Below are 21949 nucleotides of genomic sequence, written 5' to 3'. Positions count from 1 at the left end.
TAATGAAAGAATGCTGATCACAGTGAGGCTCAATCGACATACTATTGTGTACGCAGACAAGTTCAAGAGTTTGAATGCCAGGGAATGCTTTAGATAACAACATCTGCCAAATATATAAATGTAACTTATTATATTGTATTATAACTTTTAGGATACCTGGATCACTAGTCTACATGTTATTAAATGTATTGACTATTACCACTGTACTACCTTTTCTCATTGGAGAAAACCCGGGATTTAGTCAGGATTTTGGTGGTGGTGGAACATTGTTATGGAGCTTTAGGATATATATGCTGAAGCCGTGTAGTGAATGTCCTATACAGCCACACGAAAAAAATAAGAGACCCTTGGTTGGGTTTTCCAACTTAATTTCAACCAAACGTTTCTTGAGTGTATTTTCTTAATTCTTCTATTAAGTATATTCTGTATACTGAAAGTAAAATGATCGTTTTGGTTTCATTCTTTAAACTAGTGATTTTTAAAACTAGTGATTTTCAATTTTAAAAATTGAAACGGGACAAACTGTTAAAAATATAAAAAAATGCAATGTTTGCATTTCTTTAACACTGCACAGAAAATGTTTAAGTCTAAACAAAACAATACTCAAGTGTTTTAGAATAAGTTCAAAATGTTATATATGACGAAATAACCCTAATTCTTTTCACAACATGCATTTCTGCCTTCTTTTAGTCTTTCACACGGCTGTTGCATGGCAGCCGCAAATGTCAAAGGTGAAATGTTAAATGTTACTGTTATGCGTGAAAATAGATCAATAGTTCCCAATGTGTTGCAAATAAAACAAAGTGTTGTTACACAAAGATGAAAATGTATTTAACTTAATAATTTTTATTTAATTGTTTGGTAAATTATTAGGATATAATTACTACCACTACGAATACTTAAAAAATATGCATTTATAATAAATATTTAACAACAACAATTATATATCCATAATAAATACTATCCATATAATAAATATTTTATATTTCAATTGTTGCCAAATTTAATAATAATTATAACAATTTAGTTCTAATGGGTAGTTTCTGTTAAAATGTTACAGGTTTTTTGATTTTGCTTATAATAAACAGAATAAATTTACCAATTATATGTAAACATCATTTTAATCTGTGTGTTTGTCTAGTGATATATCAAGTTTGCCAGTAAACTTATGTGCACTGCAAAATCCGGAGCGGAGACAGAGAAAATGGAAGTGGATTCGGATACACCCTGCCAATTATTTCTCGACAGAAGCCATTCCTGCTAGTTCCATCCCGACAGAACACCTGGACACTTGTTACCTAGCAAGTGTCACCTGTATCTGTTCTCCACACAAAGCTATGTTCTGGTTGAACCTGATTTAAATCTCTTTTGATTTATCTCTCGGAGATGCCTGCCAAAGTGTGCACAGCAGAACAGAGTCATTACTACAGTCCCCTTGGTTAGTTTAATCCCACAGGCAATTAGGATTTGTAGGACTTTGTTTTCCACTCAAAAGAAGCTTTACAGGGTTGTTATTGATTCTGAAAGCTCTGCAGGCACACGAGGACTCAACCCACTGGATCATTTAATCATGTTTAATAAGAGGCAGTCATTGCCTTTCTGATTTATTGCATTAAGCGAGCCAGTGACAAATCCTGACACAGCCCAGATCAAAGCAGAAATCATCTTTCCGTTCATCCAAATGTGCTCCGATTGGACCACACAAACGCATAAGCCACTGGGGTTTATCTATATCAATTTGATCTTATTTGTCTGTAAAAAATGTATCAGATGATTATATGCTTAGCTCCATCCAAGATTGAAAAAAAAAATCAATTTTCAGGACCGCTAATCAAACGAAGTGCTTATTTAATACAAGTCTATATAGCTACAAATACTCATAATTATGAAAAAATTGGTTAGCAATTTAGCAGAGTGTAAAATGGAATGCTGATATTAAAACTAACAATACGTTTCTAGAGGAAGCACATAACCATTGTGTGTACTGCCTCAGATGTCCATAGCAACAACCATTAGCAAGCCAGACACAGAGCGCTCATGGTTAACAACCATAGTGTGTCTTCTTTACCCATGAAGAAATGTCACCCCATTAGGACGCCGCAGGACACTCAGCGTGTTATATAGAAGGGACTTTGTCACTTGCACCTAGAGACCTGTCATTACTGAGGAACCCCACAACGCTGCCACCGCAGCTCTGGATATGATACAAGGGATTACCGAACAGTCTTTGGAATACTTTATTATTACTGCTGTGTTTTTACATGACAGGTCTGTGCCATTGAGCTCAGCAATATGCCTTGTGGGCCTCTGGACAGTGGCAAAACATAGTCAGAAACGTGACAAAAAAAGAAACATTTGTAAACATGAATTTAAAATCTAGACCCTCTCCCCAATGGCAGCCTTAGATGTCAAAGGTAAAATGTTGCTGTGATGTGTAAGAATAGGCCAATAGTTCCCAATGGGTTGCAAATAGTGTTGTTACACATTTTGTCTATTACTGTAATATGAGTAGTGAAAAGATGCAGATTTATGTAATTTATTGATCTAATAAAAATAAAATCAACCTATGGGTTATTTTTGTAAATAATAATAACTATTATAAAAATAAAACGTTTATTCCTAAATATAAATACATGAATATTAATGGAATAAAACCTTTTTATATTTCCTTTGTTGTTAATAATTATATATGCATAAGTATTATTGCTATTATTATTAATGCTTATTTGAATACAAAATAAAGCTTTAATCAAAAAAAAAATTTATTTAGAAAAATAATACTTTTTTATTTTAATTGCTCCTACATAAAAAATGTATAAAAAACAAAAATATTTTCTTTTTATAAATAGTTCTGTTCAAAGCAGAACTACAAAAATATGAGTAATGCAAAAATATATTTTACAGAATCTACAAGCGGTGTGTAAAGGTATGACCTTAACCATGGGTCTTCAAACGGGGGTCCTCGGTGGAACTGCAAGCGGTCCGATAATTACTGTTTGCTCGTGGGAAACTTTTTGGTTAAAAATGTAAAGCATGGGTACAGAAATACAACCAAAAGAAGCATTAGAAGAAAGTTAACGTTACATCTGCTTCATCTCCCTTACGATGAGTTCAGAATACGCATGAGAGGAGTTGTGCGCAAGTTCCTTCCCGTCTATTTCTGAACTTCTGACAAATTTGTTAAAGCTGTAAAGCGCTAATTTCACAGGCAAATGACACCACACCGCTTATGCATTGTAAACTCTGGCGAAACTATATCGCAGGCCTACGTGTTTAAAATCAATGAAACGTGCACTGTGTTGGTGCACGTCAAACAAGTTGCCCCAAAAATAAAGTGCACTATTTGCATACTGCTCTCCTTTTGGTCAGAAATGATGCTCTGCAGAAAAAAACTTGTGAATTTTTTAACAGCCACGACAATGCTGATCCACGAGGAAGACAACGGAGCTCAGAATGATAAAATAACGGTGTGTTCTGCACCGCACAGAGAAGTGGATGAAAAAAAAACAATTGCACTTAATAAAAGTCTGCTTTTACAACAGAATGCATAAAATCTGCATGGATTTATTTCGCATCCAGAACCTCTAACTCCGCTAGAATAGTATTTGTGCCATTAGGGTCAGTCATCTCATTGAAGCCTTAATAAAACTAAGGTTCAGGACAAGTAAATAGTCCATCTTTCAGTTAAATGAAAATGTATCATGCTGCAAATCCCTTAAAACAATCAAACAATCTATATTATTAATAAAAATATACACAGAAAAGTATGTATGTGCAACAATAACATGCATAATAGTGCTAATGCAACGTCTTAACATAATATTGCTCTTACAATAAGAGTTGTTCCAAATAAATAGCTGTGTTTAAACATTTAGTATTAGGGGGTCCCTGCTCCATGCATCTCTAATCAAAGGGGTCCTTGCCCCGACAAACGTTGAAGACACCTGACCTAAACTGTATGACTAATCACAGCATTTTACCTTGTATTTAATTCACCACCCAAAGAACATGAAAAATGACGAGAATGTGTTTGAGCATTGATTTACATGAATGTTTGGGGGGATTGAATCTCCTATAAACAAATCCTTTAAAAACACTTCCCAAACGCACTAGGAATACAGTCGCGGAAAAAAAAATGAGTTTGACGCTTCCCCCGTTGATCTTCATCCACCGCAACAAATCTTCAAATTTCATCAACAGCTCTAAATGTGATGGCGGGCGTCAGTGCTTCCCAACAATCTACATTGAGCGATTCTGTAATTTGGTGCGTAAAACAAGCCATTTGGCTCCTGAATGTTTCATTTTCAGAACCAGTGGCTTCCCCATAATTTTATGCTGTCTGAGGACCTGCCTTTGCAGATGGGGATGGATGGTTTCTTTGAAAAGCCATTTGATTTAATGTAGTTACAACAAAGCTGTAACGGATGACGAGATGCTCCATACACACAATGAATCACTGAAATCTATGATACATGCGATGTCAAAATTCGGTCGAATGGGAGACAAACAGCCTGACTATATGATCAAAACACATATACTGTCTTTCTGCTCTGTATCAGCTTAAAATGATCCATCACGCAATTATAATGACATAAAGCAGCAGCTTCAACTCTGTGTATGTTGTGTATTTATATCTCCAACTAACACATCATTATCACAGATGCTCAGCTTCTCATGCTGAAACATCTACACTTCAGTCGTCCTTGAAGAACAGGCGTGTATATGACAGAGGTTCTCATTTACATAGGACATCACTTGCAATCTATAATTTGGACATATGTCAAGAATAAATGTAGGTAGACTAATGAAGATGTGGTTATTGATAGGGAGGCACAGAGCACCATAAAATCATCAGCTGTAGATGAAAATTTCATTTGCCGCGCAGAATAATGTGTTTCAGCTCTTTAATCTTTGGCTCTTGTGGAACACGCCACTTTGGTGCTACTTTACAGTCAAGAGATATAACTTGTTTGATACATTTGCTATAAATAAAAAGGAGGTCACGCACGATTGCTAATAACATTCTAGCTGACAAACGACATTGACCGCCAACGTGTTCCTGTAAATTCAACGGTTGAGTTTCGCGGTAGCAACGCCAAGGTCATGCGACCCATTTCACTGCGTTACAAATGTTGATTTTAGGCAAATTGATATGCATATATATGCAATTGAAATAGAAAATAGACTCAAGTAAAAGCTGAATTAATATTTGTAATGTGGAAATGAACCACAATCCCATTAAGTACTACAAATAAAAACAAATATTTTTTTAAACATAATGCAGATACAATGCAAATTTACTGAGACTGCTGCTGAGACTTAGGGTCATTTGACTGTAACAAAATCATATTTTATTAGAAAACAAAATATTTATTTACAAACATGTGTCCTTCACAAAGAATGACTATCTGTTTTAATTCAAATCATATGTAATAGCATATTTGTATAAATTAATATTTATATATATTAAATATAATTGTTTTATATTATAACCAAACACCGACATAAAAAAATAGGAACCCTCAGAAAAACCAGCACAGCATCTGAAGATGCTAGTGTATTTACTGTACCCAGTATCTGCCACAGGAGCCATGCTAACCAGCTCATCCTTGACCTCTTACTCAGAAGCCTGAAATCAAAGACACATTTCATCTTTTTTCAACGGCAACGTCAAACAGGAGACTATTATAGATCTCAACTGCTTTCTATTTATGCACCACTTTGACAAATTTCTCAAGGCTTGTTAGTGGAGCTGTAAAAGGGCATATTTCTCGAGAATGTTAATGGCTTTTTATATGTTTTGTGAGTAAAACACGTCCTGCCTCAGATTTATGAAGCCATCGATTCTTCCTCTGACAGACTACCTGCTGGTTTGTATGCTAATAGACTAAATCTGCACATAAAGGCTTGTTGGGCTGATCTATATCACATTTGTCTGGCGGTGCAGATATACTGTCGGCATGCCACTGATAGACGAGCGTATCGATAGCCTTTGTTATAAATAAAACACGGCCATTCACAGTAACTAATATTTGATCAATACCTTCAGTGGACAAGGCCAGCCGATGCATGTTGCCAAATAATTTAACAAATTACGCTCCTAATAACCTCCCTTGGCAATGGGTGTCAATATCTAATATTCAGACAAAGGCCGGCCTATTAGATTCTCATGTGCTCGATCGTTAAGGAAAGAGAAATTAAGAGAACGAGACTATGCAAAAAAAGCCCCCAACCTGTGAAACGGGTGACCTTCAGTGTTGATCTAGAATCAGTTTCTTCAGAATCAGCTCTAAGGCCGGTACACACCAAGTTGGGGGTTGATAGAACGAGTGCCGGGGATGAAATGACCAGTGGAATCAGCTCACCTCTAATACAGGATTTATCTAAAGTGAAGTTAAATTAGATGCAGAAAAGACAACCCTTGTCAAAGTTTGCAAAATCAAGCATAAATCATAAAAGTGTGAACGCATAAATGAACCTAACAATCTCTTCAACTCGGGCACATGTTTGGGAAAGACTCATTAATGGACAGCTCGCACTTCCGCCAAACCACGCAAGCGGTATTTAACACCCAATTGTGCGTGCAATTCACCTGGAGGTTAATGAAGCATGAAGGAATGTCACACATACAGTGCTGCCTTTTCCAAATGGGCTTTCGGACACTCCAGTGCTGTGAACTATTCTCACACCCTAAATCATCAAAGTTCAACACAGTCAAATATTACTCACTTTATTCTTTACTTTTTAGAAAATGTCTCTGTTGAACATTTTATGCTGTGCTGGGTGTGCTATCATATGTGTATGTCTTTATGTTTGTCTGCCCATCCGTCCGCCTGTGCATGCATCTATATATTCAGATTTAATTCCTAAAGAAATCATATATTTTATATTGTAGCATAACCTAGATCTAAAAGCATCCATTTATACTGTACATTTAGATATCTCTCAACAGAATCTGCAACAGATGTAGACGATGTGCTGTAAAATAAACTAGCAGCTCACCCATCAAGCCAATATTCTGCATTGAAAACCACACTGGATGACAAAACCCCATTAAAATGTAATTACATGCACGGTTCCATACATATACAGGCCTGCTGAAGGATTGTAAGAACAAGTATTTGTATTTATTGGTGTTCTGAACTGTGAGGGTAATGAGAACACGTTCTCTCTCTCTCTCTCTCTGGGGTGAACTGCATGCCAAGAGAATATAGATGTGAAATAATTAAACCAAAGACCTGACATTGCAGTTCACTGAGAACGCCGGTAATAAAATGTCACAGTGCACTCAGAGGGGAGAGCGACACAAAAATTATATGAACATGAACACTGCCATATATATATATATATATATACCTATACAATTAAATAAGAAAATATTCACCTATAGCAGACGGTTATTTAACATTTATATGCAGTACATTTGAGGACAACGATGATAATAAAATCAACTCCAGATATTCTCTAATATATTGGAAATGGTGAAAGAAATGCTCCAGAAGAATTCAAACTGGCAGTTAATATGAACACATGCATGTCCTTATGTGTCCTTTTAGAAAATATAAATTTAAACATAGGTCTAACTCATTCATGATCCCTGAAGTTCTGTTCTCTCTGCCCATAAATATTCTGATTATAACTCTCACCATCAAATGACGACATCTAATCACTGTACTCGAAAATCACTCAATCGCTGAATCACACAAATATCCACAGCACAGTGGGCAATTGTATGCTTTTATTTTCCGAGGCCTACGATTCAAAAGCTTGCAGAGGGATTGAGACTACTTATTTTCTGTCATTTTCTGAAATGCGGGTGACAGAAAGCACTACTTGTTAGGAGTATGCGAGACAAATGCAGACTCTATTCCTGCCGGGACGTCCAGTCAGTTCAACCAATCTGTTATACATCAACGGCCCAGCAGACAAGACAAGACATTTTTGTGGTGCCATCAGTCGATTAACATTGTCAGGATGTCATTTTCCTGTCATGTGACTCTAAAGTGATAAGTGACATTACATTTATTGCCAAAAAAAGTAAATTTGATCAACACAAGAAAAAAACCAGCAACACAAAAGACACGTGCACCACTCGAGATAATGTCATTGTGACGAATAAGAATTCTGCACTGTTTACTGTTCTTTAATAGTGCTCCATGCATCCTAAAATGGCTTCCCATTCTGTTTTTAAACCCTGAAAGTCGAAATCTGACTACATTTGTAAGCTTATACCCTGATCAAGTCCTCCAACATTACACCGCCTCCTGTAAGAACGGCAGCTTTTACCGAGACCTGGTCGGACAAGACAGAAGTCTGCTTTCCCTCACCATCATGTTTGTGAGAATTAAAGCGAGGTCGTTTCAATAAACACTAGAAAATTTACACTGATGGATTCTCGTCCCCTCAGGCTAATAGATTATCTTGACAACACAGGGCATGAGTCAAACAGAACATGTTTCTCGGGACCCAATAAAGCCTTACGTGATACACAGACACACAAGAGATTTGGAGATTAGATCTTTTTGAGTCTAAATGGGTTCAGGGGAATATGGACATGTGGCTCTTTCATGAAAATAATGTCCTCTCTCAACGTAATGTCCTCAATATTTCAAGCTCTTTAAATCATACGTGGTAAAACACAGGCAACTGTACTCTGTATGCGTTTTGTTTTGTAACATTGTACTTACCCGTTGGACAGATACAAATGTTGTCTTTGACCAGATCAATGCAGGTGCCCCCATTAAGGCAGGGTCGGGACCAGCACTCATTTATATTCTCAGAGCATGTTTTGCCTGCATGATAGACATTCATAAAGAGAAGATATGGATAACAAGGTAACTCAAATTAAAATGATGTGATGAATGTCGGCGTCAGTATCTGCAAAGGAACATGTTGGGTAAGTACGGATCATATATAATCCAAGTATTGGCTGATGATAGGCTAGAACTAAAGGCAATGAGTGACATAGCATATGAGTCTTCCTAGCAGAACTTGCGCTAAAGCGTACATTTCTTAGCCACTATTGCTTTCTACATTTCCTTGTTTTGTTGAACAGAAAAAAATGATATTTTGAAGAATGTAGGTGAAATGGGTTTGGCTGTAATGAAGCGCACTACAAAGAAGATATTGTTAGATTACTCCTATAAATAAACAGGAACCAAAGCAGGAGAATGACAACCAAACGAAACAAAATCAAAAGCAGACAATGAACTAAAGCAACAGACAGGCTTAAATACACATGGGTAACATAATCAGGTTAAACATAATCAGGTGAGGGACTAATTAACCCAAGATGAGCCCAGGTAATGAACACAGGAGACAAAACCAAACCATAACATAACCACAACTGGCAGAACTGTGAGAGGACAGCATTCTTCCAAATATCTTTCTGTGTTCATCAGAACAAATAAATGTATACAGATTTGGAACAACTCGAGAGTGAGTAATTGACAGCAGAATTTTTACGGTGCCCTATGTGATAATACATTCTAGATTTTTTTTAAATGTCACAGTTCATATCAAAAAGACATTTCATTCAGAAACTTTGAAACCCAACATATCTGAGAACAATTTGTTTTTTCTTCTAAAACTCGAAATTTAAAACCTATGCACTTGAGCAAAATCTCCATGCACTCTTTCCTTAATGTCATTGTCTAGGAAAACATTTAAGATACTCAAAGAGAACTCCCCTGAGGTTTCTTTATTTCCTATGGGAGTGCTACTCAACGACAAAGAAGAAAAATCTGTGTCACAGTTTTTTTCCATATCACTAATCACATTGAGGATAACATTCATCTTACCCATAAATCCCTGCGCACACAGGCATTGGTAACCTGCCACCAAGTCAATGCAAGTTGCACCATTGGTGCATAGAGAACTTCTGCATTCGTTCGTCTCATGCTCACAGAACATTCCCTCGTATCCCAGAATGCAGTGACAGGTGTAGTTGTGCTGTTGGCCCAAACAGACGGAGTGTTCTGAACACCGATGTCCGAAGCAGAAGTCAATGTCAAGCTCGCAGTGGACTCCAGAGTATCCGTAACCGCAAAGGCATCTTGGGATGCATAAAACAGTATCTCTTAATGGAATCGCAACAAAAGCAGCTGGACATAGTAACGAAATAAATGGGTAAGTCATGGGGGAGGACAATGTAATTTGCTTTGCTTTTTATCACAGAAACATGCAATTTGTTTTAGCAGTTATGGGTGGTTTAACCCCAGAATTAGACTGTGGACAGTCGCTGAAGCTGAACAGAATTTTTATTTGTTCCTGGGGATGCTTTCTGTTTAAGATGAATTGTCTTCAATTGTCTGCTTTACTGTTAACTGACATTTGCTATTCACCCAGGATATTTACCCAGAGATACAAATGATTTACCTCCATATTCATTCATAGCATATATATCTCTCTGAGGAACACAAATAAATATTTTGAGAAAAGTCTTGTCGGTTTTGTGCCCATAGAATGGAAGGAAATGGGGGCCAATGTTGTTCGGCTACCAATGTTCTTCAAAATATATTTTGTGTTCAACAGAAAGCAAGTCATACAGGTTTGGAATGATTTCAGTTTTGTGTGTAATATATTCTTTATAATGCTCAATTTTATATAGAATTGAAGTTTGGACTTGGCATCAAATCTGAATATACAAAGACATAAAAAATATAATGCTACTGTGTTTATCATCCAAACTCACCTGTACCCATTGACCTCATCGACGCATGTGCCTCCGTTCAGACACCTGTGCTGGACACACTCATTTACGTTAACCAAGCAGGTCGGCCCGGTCCATCCAGGTGTGCAGACACAACTGTAACCGGTGATGTTAAGAACACAATGTCCTCCATTGGCACATGGCTGTCAAAATTAAAATCAACCATAAACCCCAACAATCCTTCAATTAAATGTGTGTGTCAAGGTAATTCTGCTCTTTTGAAAACAGACGTGTTTGGTCCAGGCGTTAAATAAAACATGCAGGATAATGAAGGAAAGCTAATGTATTTGAGTGACAATTGATGCAGTTGAGTGACAATGCATCTAAACAGCATCTTCACAAGCCTACTGTTTTGGCATTAACTTGCATGTAAAAAGAAAGAGGACTGCAATAGAAGGGACAGCAATACCTTCCCAAGCTCAGCCAATCACATTTACCCATTTGAATGAAAGTGGGAGATACTGAACTCCCTCTGACCCACCTGTAGGTAGCGAGGGCATGGAGTGTGACACATATAGGTCAGGTCACCGGGCAAATCCACACAGAATGTCCCAGGAGGACAGGTGATGTTGAGTTGGGAGCAGGCATCTATGTCAATCTCACAGTCAACACCGGTGAATCCTGTTGAAGGGCGAGACACATCTGACAAAACACACTTTACAATGTGAAAAAACAGAATGTTAAAGATTAAACCAGTGCCAAAAACCAAGTGCTCTTGTGTTTTTAATGCCTCTGGGAATGAACTGCATGCATTTGCTGGCGTCACTATTCCTCAATCAATAAGGTCAATCAATGAACACAAAGCGTGCTGAAATCATATTGCTTTTGTTTGTTTTTATAAAAGAGGTAGAAAAGAAAAACGAAAGACAATTAAGCCTATTCAAAAGCCACGCGTTTGCCAAACGCTAGTCAGCCAAGCAAAAAGCACAGAACTGTGGAGGTCAGAAAGAGGCCAGCTTAGTTTGTTAAAGGGATTTCAGAGAAAAGAAAATAAGGCTTGTTTACATAATGGAAAGCAATAACTTGAAAATGGATTTATATGAGGATATAAGCAGGGGAAAGGCTCTTCCGAGAAGCATGGGTGAGTTAAAGCTTTGTTTTTGAGAAGTTTTAACAAGCCTGCGTTTTAACATGCTAACAGTCACTGGTGGAGTGTTCTAAGACAGTACACTAAATGGTTTTTGATTGTTGGACTATTAACACATTTAGACGTAAAGCTTTGGCTAAATTAATGCTGCAACCCGTAACGTTTGACTCTTGCTTGCCATCTCTGGTTGAAACATAAAATTGCAGGTAATTTTCAAAGTATTGTTGGAGTCAAATGATATTGTCTAAAAAGCATCCCTTATAATGTAAAGAACATTCTGTGAAAATCTAACCTTGAAATCCTTCAAATACAGACTTAAAGGCCATGTCAAAGATTGAAATTATAATGACAAATCACATCTTTAAAGTTGAAGTTAAACCTTCACTAAGCACTATAACCCTATCCGAACAAACATGGAATTAAAAAACAAGTACAGTAATGTGAATTTGGTGAAAACTGGGTTCGGTGCTCCAAACCGTTCTTCACAGCGATGCCATAAGGGCACAACTTTTGGTTTGCCAAAAGTACCATTTACTCAAAAGTTCTTATGAGAACAACTTCTTTCTTACTTGTTTATCAACTAAAGAACCTTGTTTAACTACAAAGAACCCTTTTTGAAACAATGTTCTCCGGATGCTAAAGGTTCTTTGTGGAACTTTTCAGCCAAAAATATCTCTTTCATGGCTTTGTGAAGCCCTGTTTTTTAATGAGTGTACATAAGCTTTCTAGAGCATCATCTCGGCATTCAAGCGAACCCCATAACTTGCTTATCTCAGCAGAGGTGAACCGCATGACACTGTTTTGAAGATTTCTTTAAATTCATGACAAATGAATATTTAATAGCTCCACTTCAATCCCTTTCCCTGTATTCAGAGTCAATACCCTTGGCTAAATTATGTACACTCTTTAACAATGACCTTGTCCGGCTTTTGTACATCTCAAAGTGAAAAACTGAGAAAAATAGTGCGGTCAAATCTTTTTACGAGGAAGTCATTCGAATGATTCTCCCTTTTGTATCTCTCTCACGGAGCGGCGAGCGCGCGTGGGCAGCTTTAGGGAGGGGGCGTCTGGGACTCAGGGTCCTCTACTCATCGAGCGGAAGGGAGCATCTGGCAGAGAAGCGCAGCTTGTAACCCTGCCAGCGAGTTGCCCGTCTCCGGGGTGAGCCATCAGGTTCCATCAGCGAATGCAAATCGAGCTTCGGGAAAGAGTGAACAGAACTAACAATTACGGGAGGGAACCATATCAATGCAGTGGCCTCAAAAGGGAAGAGCATTTCATAACACAATATTGACACAATTCTGCAGCACTAATGAGCTCTGGCAGTGGGAGGACGGGGGTGATTTGCTCAGCTGTCAGTCACTGAGCCTGGTGCTGGCACGGTGGGGTTCGTGGCACAATCAAAGGAACGGGCCGAACGCTTGTTCTCGTGAGTAAGACGAACTCATACCTGAAGAACAGAAGCATTTGTAGGATCCTACCAAGTCGATGCACGTTCCCTGGTGCTGACACGGGCTGAAGTCGCACTCATTTATTTCACCCTCGCAGTGGCCTCCTGCAGGAAGAGATGGGTGTGAATGGAGCGTTGGTTAAGCTTTTACTCACTCTCTTCCCTGAAGATATCGACTTCACGTTTTACATCTGGGATTCGGAGCAAATTTGGCAACTTCTGCTTTTTCTCCCCTCACGGCTCACAGTGCAGGTCGCAGAGAGACTGAATTGTGTATTACATTCCACAAAGAAACTAATCTAGCAATACACAGTTTAAATAGACATTTATTGAGGCACAGTTGGGACAGTTAACACAGACAGACAGTAAGCGAAATGATGCATGACGCGGCCATCCATTCTGCAGACGGTGCGACTGATGAGAATCATAACAATAGATTTAACAGGAATAGGAACGAAGAGAATCCTTTTTATGGCACAAAGGAGGATGAGACGGAAACATGAGATACAAGACATGGACAAAAATGTCCAAATGACTCAATTGTCCATGTCAAACTGTGATATAAAACCCGACAAGCACTGTATAAAATTGAAACGTTTTTTAAGGTTAGTTCACCCCAGAATAGAAATGATTTTACACTTATTCACCCTCATGTCATTCAAAACCCGCATTACTTTCTTTTGACAGAAAATGATATTTTGAAGAAAGTTGGTAATCAAACAACATTGTCCCCATTGCCTTCAATTGTAAAACCAGAGACATTTCTCAAAATATCTCTTTTGTATTTCACAGAAGAAATTGTAATTTACAGGTTGGAACGACACAAATAATGACAGAATATTAATTTATTTTGGGTAAATTAAAACAACAAGTTGTTTCTTACCTGAATGCTGTTATTATTATCCAATGGAACATAAAACAGATTATCTTGTCTGTCCAGATTCACAAAATATGACTAACGTGCTCACAGTTTTTGAAAGATTTACTCTTCCACAGATAAACAGGCTTGAGGTTAAGTAAACAACTCTTTTACATTATTTGGCAACTATTCCTTTAAGAAACGAGAGCAATATGAACCAAACTTGGTGGAATGTGGACTGCTATGTTCAAAACGGACCTCCGGGAATATATTTGTTATATGGCATTGAATGTAAAATTGATAGTTTATATGTCTAGTGATCATCTACAATTCAAAATCTCTGAAGTTCGCAAAGCCAGCTGCTTGGCAGATCCGAGTCACAGGTCCCTATGTCTGACTTTTTTTTATGTTAATTGTATTATGAAACAGGTTGGTAATCTTTAGATTAGAATTTTGCATGAAAAGCTGTATAAAAAGACACTGAAGTCTAAAATCCTGAGCAAGATCTGCTACTCCTACCTATTCTCTTTGATGTGTAAGAAGCCACATTCTGAGGCTCAATGTGGCATGTGACTTGGAGCCGATCATAATGAAATCACTTGACATTTCACGCTGGCCTTCTGGCAAAATAGCAGTGAAAAATGGGACAAGGCCGGTCGTTTGTACCTCTCTGGCGTCATTAATCGATGAAGATATAGTTTGCATCATCTAAATAAAACATTGAGGATTGAGCTGTGACACGTTTGCAGTTCTAATCTATTATATAACCAACAGAGAGACATCTTGTTGCTGGCAAGTAAACAAGGACACAAATGCATCTGTAATCCGACAACCAAAATATAGATAAAAAAATTCTAGTTTATGGGTGTCATATGTGAAGCGCTTACAAAAGCCATGTTTGCATTTCTCCGTGCCATCAAAGCATGGTGTATTTAACAAGATCAACACACTAGAAAAGAGGACATTCAGTAAACCAATTGTCTGGTTTCTTTGTATGTTTTCGGTTTTGTTTAAGCAAACACTTCCTCCTGTGCTCATAATTTGGTGGCCAAACTAATGAAAGATTTCATTTTCCCAGTTAGATTTTTCGATTAAGTGTTCTCTAACCTCCATTTGCCCTTCATTTAGCAGGCACGATGAAACAAATTATGGAATAATCCAGTTAGGAGGGCAATGTGCAAAGATGAGTTACGGTAAAAAGATGGCCCAGGGCAACGGGACTCGTCTCGCTGGAGTACACACTCTGATGGATGACAAAGATATGAAAAGTGTGTCAGCTCCGTGTAAGGGCAGAATTTAAGAACCGACACCTTTTCTCTTCATGAGCTCGAGTTTGAACTGAATTCGCCAAACCAAATCATTCATAATGGAAAGTGAAATAGGAAAAACTACACTTTATATGAGTTCCTTTGAATTTTATAACATCTTAATTCTGCCTCCCTCAAATTCAATTCTTATAATTGTACATCCCATTTGCTACCTTCAGATTCAATAGAATTGTAAAAATATATTTGTAATCCAATCTGTTACCTGACAAGGTTCTCGTTTTTGCTTTTCTAAAAGATCATATTTGCACTTTCCGTCACAATTATTATCTTCTCCGCTAAAATAATTCTGAATCTTAGTCTATAAAGCTGTCACAGGCAAACTCGGTGCAAACGTGAGAAACTTAAATCAGTATAGCACATGGAGGATGGTTGATATAGTTTTCCTTTAACCTGTGTATCCAGGGAGACAGGTGCACGTATAGTGCGGGGGTGCGCTCGGTTGACTCATACTGATGCATGCAGCTCCGTTCAAGCATCTGTTTGGATAGGCTGAGCACGCGTTATCCAAGTACTGACAAAACTCCCCCGACCATCCTTGTGCACAGAGACACTGTGTGGAAAAAAGATGACGTCATGAGTGACATTAATTCATAGAAATTCAATCAGGCAGCACCAAACCACAAGTTTCTACTCATATTTTAGTTTAGGTCTATATATCGTTGGCTACAACGTAAAGTTCTACACGTTATATTTCATCAAAAAACCTATAGAATTAAATCCTTTGTAATTTTGTAACCTGTAGAATTAAATCCTTTGTAATTTTGAGAGCAAATATGACTCACAAAGCAAACATACAGTATCTCTGAGATGATAAACTAAACTGTTGATCATCAGCAAGCATTTTACCAATTTATAAATGAAGAAATGGTGTATCTGTTTCCTGGACAATGTCAAAGTTTGAATATGCCTGACGCAGATTAGAAAGTAAACCAGATTATGTCTGTTAGCATCAAGCTCACCATCAATTCCAGATTACCTTTTATAATAAATGATGTTTACATATGAAGAGTTTGGTTCCAAAATGAGATTTTCTAAAATTATGTTTTGATTATGTTATCATATTTTTGTGTGTTTTATTGTGTTAGTTAGCTGTATTCTTTTGTTATAATGTCTTAAATCAAAACCAACCAACTGCAGTTTGATTTATATTAGTTGGAGTGCACAGTAAAAAAACATGATATTTGAAAACTTTGAAAACCAAACTCTTCATATATCATCTAAAACCGCAGGAAAATCAATGCTGGAAACTTCAAATGTGCCATTAGCTGTATAATTTTAAGAATCATTTTTACAGGTTGTTTTGACGAGGCAGTGTTTTTTAAATAAATGTTTTCGTTATACTGGTTAAAAGGCTCTTAAGATTATATAGATAAATAAAAACACCATATCTCCCACACACAATACATAAAGATACATAAAGGAATACACAGAGATGGGAAATATTTAGATTTTTGAAAATGTACTGGAGCCTAAAAAAACTTTTGTTTTAGTGTTGTTTTTACTTTAAAACTACATTATAAAGCATATACCTGCATCATACCTTCTTATATTTAAGAAATACACGGCAATTTTTTATATTTAATGGGGTTGTGCAATGGTGTTTCATTGTTCATTTGCATTTTTAAACCTAAAGCTGTGACCCGTCACCAATTTTAATTAAAGAATACCAGAAGAAAAGAGGAATGCAATGTGTTCTGTAGCTTTAATGAGAATTCTGCTGCATTTAACATAGAATTTGGTGTTAAGTGTTTGAAAACTTCATTAAATTTCTGTGTATTTCCTGTTAAACATTATAGCTCTCAATTATACTGTTGACTGGCTATAATGCATATTTAATAAAACAATAAATGATCAATTTAATAGAGACATTAGTTGCTGTTCTAATATCAGAATGAAGGATGTTGTTAAAGAAATCTGTTATTTCTACATTCATTTGAAAATTAAATGTGTCATTGTTATTAGAATGTAACAGTATATTTAAAAACATTTATGTTTTTTATGTGAGATTAATCCGATTTTTCTAGGGATTGACAGCAATAAAAATAACCCAACACTTTTTAAAACGAAAACTAACTCTACCTTTAAGTCTCAAAAAACACATTGTACCATTAATAGACAGCTAACTGGAACATAAACAAAGCAAACTTTTATTGTTATTATATAATATATAATACCCCTCACACACACATTCACATCATGTACGCAAACGCTGTGGCAGATGAAGTACATATGAACAACCCGTTCTCATAGTTTAACAAATTGCACTTGATGGAAATCAATGCATGTGAAGAGCACATTATATATCACTTCATAACAAAAACAGATGCAAGTGCATCAATCGACTGTGTAAAACTGTGCCACAGAAAGATGATATTGAAATGGAGGACGGCTGAAACCTTGAGACACAGGCATAAATCACGGCTGTTATAATGTGCCTGTGAGGCTAAGAACGCATAGAAATGAATAAATGAATATTGGCCATTCGAGGTGACTCGCATGTTTTGGTAGGGTATTAATTATTTGTCACGTCCCCGCTGTATCCGAGCGGACGCCAGGAGAACCAAATGTGTTACTTAAATAATTATATGAGCCGGAGGTTGAGTGACATGAAAAATACTTTTTGTCATAATGTTAAAACCTGGTCATTTCAGGTTACAGGAAAAACCTAGGAAGCAGTGCACCATGGGATATGTACATTATTGTAAAAATTCTCATTTTCTATGTAATGGTTTGACAGACTCTTTTTATGCAAAGTGACAACAGTGCATTCAGACGTATAGGATAAAATGTTATTACACATTTAAAACAGAAGTCCTGCTAGCAATACCCTTTATATGATATGTAAGAGTAATCTGACTGTGGCCTTTTCAATGTAATTTTAACAGAATATAGCCCGATGACGTAATCATCTATTGCTCCTGAACCCTGTCCACTAAACAATACTTTATTCACTGAGCAATAACTTTACAGTAAAATTACAGCACAATTTACATATAAAGATTGCTAAATAAACTCAAAATAATCGTTTTCTCTCAGGTAGCTACAAATAGATTACACCCATCATTCTTCATGTAACAGCACAGCAAATATCTTCTACATTTCTTCTAATGCATGGAAACATGTTTTGTCATGTAATTATATAATTATATAAATAAATGCATGTTATCTGACATTTATTTTTCATATATTTCACTGAAAAGCCATTCTTTATTTACCAATTCAGGTTACTTACATTATATCCTCCAACTAAGTTGAGACACAATCCCTCATTCAGGCAGCTAATACCGAGCTGCTTGCAGAAGTCAATTATCTCCTCACAGTTCTTTCCGGAGAAACCTGGTCGGCATCTACAATGAGACATTAGCGTTAGCCCTCACATACTGATATATAGTACAAAAATAGACGTTTAAGAACCCAAAGAAACTGCCAATGCAGGTATGATGTAATTCAGACACCTCGCAGCTTTATTTAGACCTCACTTGTCATAAAAATCATGGTGTTCTTCTGAGACATCAGTGTAATATTCAAAGATCTTTTGCTAAGTACATTAATGAGAAATGTCTACTAAAAGGCCAACCTCTGGCACATCTGCTTGAGAAATAAATAATATTCTCTTTTTTCTAAAGCCTCTATCAGATCTTTCACTGCTCTGATAAGACTTCTGTGATATTATTCTGCCACACAAAGGCAAGATCACTCAATTATTAACACAAGCTCCCATGTGACCAAGCGATGTTGCTTTTATCTGCACTTCCTAGTACACACAACCGTTCACACAATACCACACATACACACATACATTATTATTATCATGCTCTAGTCATTTTTCTCCCTCAAATTTTAATTATTTTTTCCCCTTTCAATCGTTATCTTATCTGCCGTTTGTCATTTAGTCAGAGGGGCCATCAAATGTATTGATTCAAGATATCTTTGCTAATAAAAACTGGGAAGATGAACACCAGAACCAGAAGCCATAGATTGTGAACCCCGACTGCAAGAAATCATAAAGCTAAAGCAGCCGAGACTGCGCTTATTCTCTCATTATGGGCAGGAAGAAGTTCAAAAGCAGTCACAGGGTTCGTGTGTGATGACCTTACAACTGGACATTTAATGAACACTTCACTGTCAACTGACGGAAGCTGTGTTTTTAACAATTATATACTAACAAATGTCAAATGTTACCTGTTCACCAACCAACTTTAATTCTACTTAGTGCAGTGCTATAGCCTTTTCGTGCACTGACTGTAGCGATCTACAATGCTTATGTAAACTAAATCATCTTTATTGATAATTTGAGCACAAATATATCTTATTCACAATCATACTCCACACCCTAGAACTCAGATCTACACCCTAAAGCCGGAGCCGCACTTGACTTTTCGCACCATTGACTTCGATTCATACGCATGCGAATGCGACACCGGAAACTCAAGCCTGTCTGAAGATATTTTGCATTTCGATGCGTAGCAAAGTTCAAGTTTGGCTAACTCTGACCTGCAAAACGTGGCGCGACACACCGATAGAAGATCAAAACGTCACAGCGTGACCACTCAGTAGAGTAATGTTAAAGAATAGTATACATGAAAGTATACATACTCCACTTCCTAGGGCTCAAAACTGACAAGCCAACACTGGAAGAATGCAAAAACCACACCCTAAAACTCAGAAGTGATTTGCAAGATGGACTCAATGTTCGAGGCGTGCATACTTCCTATAACATACAACGATAAAAGTCAATGATGGAGGCATGCATACTCCACACTCTAGAACTGAGAATTGCATGATGGCATACTTCACATTCCATAAAGACATATAGCACCCTAGAAATCAGGAGAGATTTTCAAAATTGAGAACTCATGAGTCAATGCTGGAGGCATGCATACTCCACGTCCACACCCTAGAACTCACAACTTATAAAAGCCAATGCTAGAGGCATGCGTAGTCCACATCAAAACCGATATGCGAGAAAGGAAACTCACAAAAGTCATACTCCACACCCTAAACCTCAAAACTGACATGCAAGATGGGGATCTTACAAATGTCAATACTGAAAGCATGCATACTTCACTTCCTAGAACTAAAAAAAAGGGGAACACTAGAAACATATTTATTCCACATTCTTGAACTCAGAACTGACCTGCTAGATGATGAACTGCACCATGCTAAATTTGTTCTGCACTTATTTTTGTGTGTTTGCGCTGTGGGCTGATTTGCATAATTCCATTAGCCAATCTCGCACAGATAACAAGACTATCAGCGGGTGCAGTTTATTCTTACTGAATTCCCAAATGTTTCAAAATGTCAGTTTCATCACACGGCAATTTGTTATTTTGAGCATGTCAGAAAATGCATTTGATTACAGACACTATTAAATATTAGCATTTCTGAAAGCATTTCATTAAACAGAACTTCTAAACATCTCTAAAGCTCGGCCAATAGCTCTAAGCCATAAAAATTATAATAAAAATGTGTTGACCAGAAACACTAATCCCATTGGCCTGAATTGTAAATCTTTTCTTCTTACATTCTTACCTGCACTGAAACTGGCCATTCAGAGCCACACAGGTGCCGCCGTTGAGACAGGGCAGCATGCCACACACCTCCGGCTGCTCACTGCACTCTAAGCCCACACAAACGCATGAGGAATTCTGTTGAAAAACCCCAAAACACACAGAAAGAGTCTGTAAAAAAATGTATCCGTGCAAAATAACACAATTATTATAATGAAATGAAAAATTTGGTGCTGTCTTGAAATCTGTTTTAAAATAATTTACAGCAATTTTTTGTCATTTTAATGACTACTTGTAGGGCCGTGACTAGATCTCGTGGCGTGAGATCCCACTGGTCTGGGGAGATGTGCTGGGCTGGAAATTGCAACCATTTTAGTCCCTAAATTTTACCTGTTCGACCTCAAAATATATTTGGGAGCACATGCAAGTTCACATTACGTTATTTTAAATACATTAACAGGCAAACCTCTTCCAAAACAGGTCATCTGTGTCTCACATATGTGCAATGTAAGCATAGAACATGATGTGTTTATGTAGCTTTATCTGATTCTCTGAAGGCTGTGTGAAGGGTTCAGTCAAAGATTTTGCAGTGTTTACATAATGTTTGTTACTGCATAATATAATTCATTAAAATTGAAGTTTAATGTGTTTCATAAAGTACAAGTTGATTTTATAATGCCACATTTTTTTGCATTTTGTGTTAACGTGAATAAAAGACCCGTTCCCCTATATATTTCATCATTGAGGATTTCTTAAAAAATGTCTAAAAATCGCATCTTGTCTCGTTCACATGAACTCGGTCTTGTGAGATAAGTGTCACAGCCCTAGCTACTTGTGTACTATGTGTACTTGTGTGTTAAAATACTATGACTGCTTTGAAATCCAAGGATAATCTAGTGTCATGATCCTGCCTCTCCTTGTCTTGGTTTTCGAGTCTTGTGGCAGGATCATGTCAGTCCCATGTGTTTTGTGTGGAGAAAGACCATTGTTTTGGTTTTAGAAGC

At 37.1% G+C, this 21949-nt stretch overlaps 1 protein-coding gene across 1 annotated transcript in view; it reads right to left on the bottom strand.

Annotated features, from left to right (window-relative positions):
- Positions 1–21949, bottom strand: part of eys (eyes shut homolog) — a 160408-nt gene that overhangs the window by 119908 nt on the left and 18551 nt on the right. The window contains exons 7-14 of the mRNA XM_079473466.1: positions 20968–21083; positions 18668–18782; positions 15826–15985; positions 13249–13353; positions 11193–11332; positions 10694–10854; positions 9801–10054; positions 8688–8792 (exon numbers count right to left, since the gene is read on the bottom strand). Coding sequence (XP_079329592.1) covers positions 8688–8792; positions 9801–10054; positions 10694–10854; positions 11193–11332; positions 13249–13353; positions 15826–15985; positions 18668–18782; positions 20968–21083 — 1156 coding nt within the window. The remainder of the gene's footprint in view (positions 1–8687; positions 8793–9800; positions 10055–10693; positions 10855–11192; positions 11333–13248; positions 13354–15825; positions 15986–18667; positions 18783–20967; positions 21084–21949) is intronic.

Source organism: Barbatula barbatula (assembly GCF_947034865.1).
Source record: "Barbatula barbatula genome assembly, chromosome: 14".
NCBI lineage: Eukaryota > Metazoa > Chordata > Actinopteri > Cypriniformes > Nemacheilidae > Barbatula > Barbatula barbatula.
This window is presented reverse-complemented; position numbering and strand designations above follow the sequence as displayed.